This window comes from Haplochromis burtoni, unplaced genomic scaffold (assembly GCF_018398535.1).
Source record: "Haplochromis burtoni strain Fernald_Lab_line unplaced genomic scaffold, NCSU_Asbu1 Contig_32, whole genome shotgun sequence".
Classification (NCBI taxonomy): Eukaryota; Metazoa; Chordata; class Actinopteri; order Cichliformes; family Cichlidae; genus Haplochromis; species Haplochromis burtoni.
Genome location: NW_024582393.1, coordinates 1,236,543 through 1,245,247, shown reverse-complemented (window position 1 = coordinate 1,245,247; position 8,705 = coordinate 1,236,543). Strand labels below are relative to the sequence as shown.

Below are 8,705 nucleotides of genomic sequence, written 5' to 3'. Positions count from 1 at the left end.
GACTGTTTGTTTTTCAGTTATTTTCCCAGGGGTGATTCTCTTATTTCAATTCACCGGTAATTTCTATTCTTTGAAAATGTTTAGGTTTAGTGTCCATTTAAATTAATATTATATGGACTGTATAAGTAAAAGACAAGATTTAGGAAAATCAGTCCAAGTATTACAATAAAATCACATAACTTTTTGAAAGCAGCTGGTTCACAGTGTCCAGAGATCCTGAGTTTCAAACACATCAAAGCCTCTTCTTGACATAACTAACAGATAGTAATTAAGGATATCTCCTCTATATATTTATTTCTATATATTTATTAGTGTTCCAAGTTCACAAAATTGTTTCAGTTATAGTCTTAAATTCCCCCCAGTTTTTTTGTTTTAATTTTAGTTATCTAAAATGTCTTTTTAAACATCTAATCCACAGTGAAAGAAACAACATTAAATGTAATGGCATGTAATGTAATGGCTTCTGTTAATGGCACAAGTTTTGTCAGCTATGTTAACATAACTGAAAGAGGTTTCCTAATAATTATTCTTTTAATATGACAAACTGGTATTAGAGATCATGCCATTAGAACACAGGAGTGAAGGTATGTATGCCTGAAATGTTGGTAATTGTAATTAATTGCTGCCAATTATGACATTTCTGCTGGTCAGTGCTACATTAGCTTAAAACAAGTGAGCTTCTCTTCACAAAACAAAGAAAACAAAAACATTTCAAAAAAACCCCCCAAACTTTCGAGCGGTAGTATCCTAAAATGTCCTCAAGCTTTGCCTGATTATTGGGATGCGTTCTCATTCTAAATCCATTCAGACACTAAACCTAAAGTTTGTTAAAAAACATCTTTGACACAATCGACTCTGTAGGACATACGCAAGAGGTAACTGCTAACTATACAAATACCCCTTTAAACCTGACTTTCAGTTTCATCACACCAAAACTATTCGTAATAACCTGATCTAAACTGATTTTTATATAACTCAAATGATGAAGAAAGTTAACAAACAAATAAATAGGAGGAAGACACACAGAGGTGAGTTTGTGGTATGTGTGCAGTGTCTGTGATGGCCACAAGGCGGTGTTGTGCAAAAGCTACAAGATGGCCAATGGTCTGGGAAGAGAGCAGGACGATGGAAGACAGAAAAGCATAAACGCTTGCCTTCTGTCTGCTTAAAATATCTTATAGCCGAGATACAGGAACATTTAAAACAGTCTTCATATAGATTCTTTAGGATATAATTGTCATTATAACAATACCTTCATTAACAATTTTTTATGATGATATCAAGAACAGTAACAAGAAAAGATAAAGTTCATCAGCTGAGGTTTTCAATGGCAAGACTCAAATGAGGAGTCTCCTGCTTCAAAGTCCGTTGGGTCCGAGAAATATTCAATGACTTGTTTGCTCATTTGAAGTCACCAGGACCAGCCTATTATTGTATGAATGTGTCAAAACCCTCCAAACTCAGGAATTTCCCCACTCTTTTCCCTCCACCCGTACCCATCTTCACTGAGATGACTCATTTACATTGCAAAAGCTTCCTCTCCTTTCTCCAGGTGTTTAACTGACACTTAACTGTCCTTTGTTCCAACCCAACGGCCCTCTCTCACAGTTTCTTTCAGAGACGAGTCTGGGCCTCAGGGACGTAAATTTCGATGCTGTCTGCGCTCTCTGTGGCCGAGTTCTGGCGAAACGAGGCAGCCTTCTTAGCAGCCAGCAGACGCTTGCGAGCCTCTTGTCGCTGTTTCTCTGCCGAGCTCAAGGAAGAGTTGGATGAAGAGTCGGCACTCTTCTCGCGGCCCAGCGGTGGTCGTACCTTACCAGGCTTCTTTGACGCCGCCTTCTCCTCGTCCTGTCGTGTTGGGAGTGACAGAAAGTGACAGAGAGGGAAGAGTAATGTGTGAAAAGAGGAGATAAGGGGGGGGAAAAAAAGACAGATATCATCCAGTGAGAAAATGTAATCAAGAAACATCAAGGTCTTTCATCAGTTTAGACAAGATCTGCAGACAGGACTTTGACAAGACAGTACAACAGGGCTAATTCTCTTCAATTAAGATTGAAATAACAGTGATTTTACATGATAAACAGAGACACTGACAGTACAGACACCTGAAAAACAGACACTGAGAAAAAAAAAAGACTAAACAGTCATTTGAATATAAATTTTCAAAGACATGAAATGGTAACATGAACTGATGGGGAGTTTACATTAAGTTTAAATTATAAGGCTCACAAGACACACTCGATGCACGTATACTGACAAGCAACAGAAGCAAAAGCACCTCAGCGACAGGTAAAACAGCCACTGACATAAAGATGCAGGCACAGAGACACATATACACACAGTTACTTATTAACAATCAACAAAGGACACACAAGCACACAGACTTTTAAATAACAAAAGCCAGAATTCTTTCACATGAACCAGCGCATCTCAGCCATGCTTCGCTGCAACACACAGATCAGAAAAATGACACATGCATGCTCAAAGTAGGGCTTCATACATAAAAACACACAAGCGTCAGCCCTCTTTGAGATGTTTTAATTTTTCCATGCATGCCTACAGGGATCACTCTGGCCCCTTTGGACAGGGAGGCCTTGTAAGAGTTCATCCCACGAAGGGGATGCGGGGTAAAAGAAGAGTGGGAGCAATGGTAGTGGTGGTGGGAGGAGAGAGGCCGGTTTCGGCGGCTTTCCTACCCCAGCCAGGGCACTGGGCAGCAGGGGTGGGAAGTACCTTCCGCTCAGAATTTGACTGGGCAGCTGCAGATGTCACGGGCTGCCAGTCATTGGACTTGAGATGGTACAGCTCATCAAATTTGAGGCTGATGTCTTCAATGGATAGCTGAAGGAGGTCCCAAAAACCAGCCAGGTCCTGGGCTGTAGGGCGTGGGTTGGCATTTGTATTCTAACCAGAAGAGAGATGAAAATGATTGAGGAGTAACAATACAATACATGTAATCTATATAACACTGTAATGAATATTACAATGAGAAAAGAATCATGAGATATAAAAGCTGACTGCAGTCAAGCGTAAGTGTACAAAGTGTTACACTGCTGATGAAACCTTGTTAAAAATAAAACAGTTTTTTCTTTTTTCTTTTTTTTATTACTACCCTTAAGCCCAAACAACTTAACTTCTTTTTGGAGTTTGGAGTTTTTGTCCAGAATGTGAATCAAACTCATTCTGGTTATGGGTTAGTTTGTTTTCCTGCTATCACGGTGTAGCCTCTAAAGCTCCAAAAAAGAAGGATTCTGACAAATTTGCCTGTTTTCAACCTTTTCAGTGTACCAGAGAAGTCTTGTCCAGGAATATGATGCATGTGTGAAAATGGAAAACAAATTTTACATGAAAAATAAATAAATAAATATAAAATTAACCACTGAAAATGTAAAAGTTGGCTAAATCTATTTGAAATGATCTTGGCAAGTAAAAGGGCGGTATCTATGTCCATGATGTGCCATCATCTTGGTGGGATGGTTTCTTTACATCACACTCCGTCTGTCACTGGAACCTCAGGACCTCAGTGTATTGTAGTTTCACCACAGCTGGAACCACCACTGTCCATGGAAGCCTTCAGCTGTTTGACTAGAAAGTAGACAGCACTGACTGTAGGTTTGGTTTTAAAATGAGCACTGTTTCTTACCCGGAAAGCTTATTTGGTTGCTCCTTTTTCTTTTCTTTTAACTATAACAGACCCTTCCCCTTCTTTTGGCTTTAAACCAACCTCCTTTGAGGCTTGAAAGAACTGCTGCTAATATGTGTTTAGCTGAATTACAACAATGCTATTTACAGTTTAGATTGGGAGTCATATGTAGACAATGCAGATTCCAAGATCATCAGCTCAAACAACCATATGCAAGTTATTCAAACATGTCACCAATTTGACAAGGTCTGGAAGAAGACCCAAACCGGCACCCTCAGATAACAGGAAATGGGTTAGGATGTTGAGGAACAAACCAGGAGCCTCCATTATTTTATAATGCAAATGTGTGCCTGTTGTGTGTGTATTGTTCTGCTGATTAAGCCGCTGCCTCTCTTGGCCAACGCACGATCACAAAAGGTATTTTAATTCTCAAGAGTTTTATCTTCTTATTAAATTTAAAAAAAGAAAAAGAAGAAAAATATCAATGGAGGAGGACAAAAGCTGCATAATAGCACTGCCTGCTTTGACCAGCAAGAGTTATGGCACAGAAAAGCTGTTGTTTTCATATTTAGCACTAGAGGGAGCTACATCACAGCTTAACTCTTTTTGTTGAGCTGGAGGGACTACTGTCGCAGCACGGTTTAGTCATTTCAATAACATCATACATTTCCAACTCCCACGTTGATAAATTCAGTACTTTGATCTAGAAAGCAACCACTCAGCATCTAGTGTCAAATCAAACTGTTCCCTCTATGTTTATTCTGCTGATTAAACCTGCAGATACTGCCCGATATGAAGTAAAGGCTGCTCTGAGATCTTTTACTCTCACACAGCCACTGCTTGTAATGCTTGGGGAAGGCTGGCTTTTAGATTGTGCCTTCTTTTTCTGTGCACTACATTTATGCAGCTTTATATCACTGCTGTGATCTATATTCATATATTCTAGATAAACCGCGTAGTCGCTCTATATTTCTTACTTTGCAGCATTTGTTGTAAAGTCTGCGGTATATAGCCATTTTCACTAAAACAAGGGCTTATTTCTTTATTTTAAGCTCCTTTTCTTTTGTGTGGGTTGATCCCAATGACTTGTTTTGTGTAGGCCTAATATGCTGTATATCAGATTAGTTGTCATATGTGTGATAGCTTTTGTAATCATCAAAGCAAGCAGCTCTTGCTGTGGACACACACACAAAAAAACAAAAAACAAATTCCCAAATTGGTAACGGGTACAAGAAACTAGCTGGGACTTTCAGTCTCGTGAGCGAGCCTGCAAAGTGGAATCATCACAGAAAGGCGATGTACACACCAAGTTTTGTTCACACAGTCCCCGGAACTGCTGAAACTTCTGAGACATTAGGAGTTGGGCACTTCCTACTGCACTGCGAATCTTCCCCAGCACTACAGTGAGAGAAAGAAAAAATGTAACAATCATTGAAGATTTTCTCTTTTCTTTCTTTCTACCTCCTAAAGTAGAGACAGAAATCATAGTGGCACTTTACACACTGACCTGCATACAGTTGGTCTCACTGGGTAAACACTTGCTGGTTTTTTTCCTTTGGTGCAGAACATTATCATACAAAGAAAAACTTTAGGGTCTAGACGTAGGTGTAGGAAACAGTGAATCTAACAGACTCCACAGGATGTCATGAAGGGGATTACAGTGTATTGGACATTGTGATTCTATTTAAAGGAATGTAAGCCTATATAGATACCCCAGCCTTCTGTCTGTCACTTGTTACTATGCTAGTCTTTTGCTTTGTCAAAATCAGGACAAACATCTGTCCTGACAAAATTGCGGCTTCTATTCAATCACTGCATTTCAAATGTATTATACTATTTATGATTATAGTGTTATGTAGCCTGGGTCTGGAAAACAGCTCGACATCAGATTTAATCCTGAATATTTTACTGTAAAAATCACACACACACACACACACACACACACACACACACACACACACACACACACACACACACACACACGAGTATATGTCAAATATAGGAAAGGGCCTTGTCTGAATATTGACCACCTACAGCCCTGCTTGTGTGTATTGTGTGTATTTGCTCTATGCCACAGGCTGATGTGGAGGCATTAATCTAATCTGGGGGTTTAATCAGGTCCAGACTAGATTTGTGTAATTCTGGAGATTAGAGGCCCGTTTGTGTGCGGTAACCCCAGGTATTACCGCCTCATCCCTGCCATGCTGTGCAACTCTGATAAGAGTGAGAAGAGGCCTTGAGGCAAGACCCTATAAACGGAGCTCCACACCAAGTGCTGGAGCGAGACAACAACAGACGTTTGGAAGAATTCGGCTTGAGCTGAAGCGCTTCGGTAGTGATTTGACATTTAACCATGGCGTGCTCTTTCTGGAACTTTCTGGCTTAAATTATGGCTATGTCAACCATAGATAGAAAGTTTCAAATTTTAAATGGAAAAAAAAAAAGTGTTTTAATTGTTTGTTTGTATCTCTAGCTTATAATGAAAAACATCCCTATGCAGTAACACATATGCAACCACTTTATCTGCAAAAAAAAAACTATAAAGAACAAACATGTTTTACTTAAAAACATTTTTATGTATGAAAAAGCTACTCCTGATCACAGTTAGCAACTTAGCCTGCTATGAAAACCCTAATCACCTCTGCACCACGGTCTGCTGAGCTGTAAAGTGGACTCAACTACATGTGCTGCAGACTCTGCTTACTCCTGCTGACTCTTGTAAATACTAGAGTAAGAGCGCATCCTACTGGACAAACTATGTCATAACATAGTTTTTCAGATAAGAGGTGAAATGTCTTTAATAAACTCAAAAAAGTTGAGTTTTTTCTTTTCAAGCTCTTTCTAAGCTACTTAAATAACGATGACCAGGACAAGAACCTACACAGGCATATGCCATGACACAATTACCCTAAATATCTTTGGAATATGCCATCCATTCATTCAACTTAGGGCAGTGGAGAGGACAGGCCACCAGCCCATCACAGAGCTAACCTGGAGAAACTGACTGTTTAGTTAAGGTTTATGTGACCGATAAAACTATGGCCACCATAGCTCAGTCTATTATTCTGGGAGTGTGGGAGGAAACCAGAGCAATCGCAGGGTTATGATGTTTTTCAGGAGTGTGTCCCGATTGATTTACATATGAATTTTTAAACAATTTCCTTTATGTTACTGCACACAAAACTATCCCTGGTAGTGCAATGAACTTGTGAATTTGGTTTATGGTCACGAGGTTTAATTAGTTCATGTTTATTTCTGAGAAATTTTGCTTTTCTTCCTGTAATTTTGCCATTGTGGTACACAACAATACCCAGGAGTCATAGGCTCTGCTGTGAATTTAACACTCTCTGTTCCAGACAATAACAAAATGTGTCACCACAACCAAAACCATATCTGAGACAACGAAGTAAACTGATTTATGCTTTTCCTATTCTGCAACCTTCTCCAGCTGGCAGAGGTACTTAAACAATGAGAAAACTGTGTTACAGTGAGCACCCTGCCATCCTTACCCTCTTCTGAGAGCTGGTTATCTTTGGTTTCCTGTTCCATCTGCTGGCACCAGCCTTCCATGCGTCCCGTCTCGGCCTGCAGCAGCTTCAAGAACCACTGGCCATCCCTCCGACACAGCGTTCCCCCTCCTCCGCTCTGAGGGACACTGCTGTTATTCCCGCTGTCCAGCCAGGGGTCTGGCGGTGGAAGAGAAGAGGGGTCCAACGCTGGGTCCAGACTTTCCGAGAAAGAGGAAGAGCTGCTTCTTGTGGTGGAGCGGTTGAGAATCTGCCTGGGAGGTGGAGGTGAAGAGGTGGGGTCGGCGCTGTCTAAAGAGTCTCGTCCAGGAGGGGAGCTCATGGACTGACTGGCACAATTGACCATGACTTTCTTCTCAGTGGTTTTGGCATTAATTACATGGGAGATGATAGAGATGTCCTGCGTGTCTGAGTCTGTTTCGTGTTTTGAGGCCATGCTGCTGGAGTGACTGAGCCTGAAAAAAAGTATTTGACACTGTGATAAATTTGCTTTTTTTCATAATTAGAAGAACATTGTGACATTTTATGTGCACAGCATTAACAAAGAAAACCCGTTTACTCCTTACTGGAACAAACAGGTTTTTCTTAGTTTAAACAGTGAGCCAATTCCACTGGTGAATGTAGACATTATAAATACAGAGGATCTAATGGAGTCTGGGCCTTGCATACATTATGATGCACTCAGACCAGCATCAAATGATTTGTGAGGATTGGAACTCTAGCTTCTTGTTTTTCTAAGGCTGATTAGATATGATGGATGCAATGGCTGACCATTACGGTTATCAGTCAGAAAATGAACATAAGGAGGTTTGCGTTCAGTCAAATAATGAAACATAAAGAAGAGGGAGAAAAAAAAACAAACCCTGAAGAATGACAGAATCATTGCACCAAAACTGACATAACAGAGTCACATAGCACAATACCAGCAAAATACAAACAGGTCACAGAATGCACTGCACCAAACAAATGAATCTTAACCACACATTAAACAGAGACATATTTAAAGTTTCCCGCGGTGCGTAGCCAAAACTAGCTGCCAGAGACAGACGTACATTTGCCCTGTTCTCTGTTATCTTGATTATATTCAAGCACTTTGCAAAAGACTGTAAGGAGACAAGAAAGCAGACAGTCACTTACTATACAAGATACCTGATTGTATACACGCCTAATAAATGCGTAAAACACTCAATCTGCACTTTCCAGACTGTCTGCAGCACTTGAATATAATCTGTAGAAAAAGTGTGAGTCATCACCCTGTGGCAAGTTTAAATTGTGTGCACATTTCACATTTAACTGCATTATGCATGTTCACAGTCCAACACTTCAAGACTATTTTCACATTTACTTGCTACAAGTTGAGTTCAAAAGACAGACTTTAGCAAACTAAGATAATTTGGGTCTGCTGCACAATTATCACTCACAGAAAGTAATGAATGAGGAGCCTTACAACCAGCAGTTAAACTTTTCAATTACGACAAAAAATAGCTTCATATTTGACAATTTGAATTCAATGTAGGAGGCTTTTAAGAATTTCT

The 8,705-nt window shown here is 40.0% G+C and overlaps 1 protein-coding gene across 5 annotated transcripts in view; it reads right to left on the bottom strand.

The window, feature by feature from the left end:
• Positions 1-8,705, bottom strand: part of dlgap4b (discs, large (Drosophila) homolog-associated protein 4b) — a 30,194-nt gene continuing 21,489 nt past the window's right edge. For 4 of the 5 annotated variants that reach the window (XM_014332485.2, XM_005918567.3, XM_014332486.2 and 1 more), the window contains 4 exons: positions 7,153-7,625; positions 4,950-5,041; positions 2,734-2,904; positions 1-1,848 (listed from right to left, as the gene is read on the bottom strand). In XM_014332485.2, the coding sequence (XP_014187971.1) occupies positions 1,615-1,848; positions 2,734-2,904; positions 4,950-5,041; positions 7,153-7,625 (970 nt within the window). In that variant the 3' untranslated portion in view covers positions 1-1,614. Of the gene's footprint in view, positions 1,849-2,696; positions 2,905-4,949; positions 5,042-7,152; positions 7,626-8,705 lie in introns of all 5 variants that reach the window. The other variant, XM_014332487.2, reaches the window with a different exon arrangement.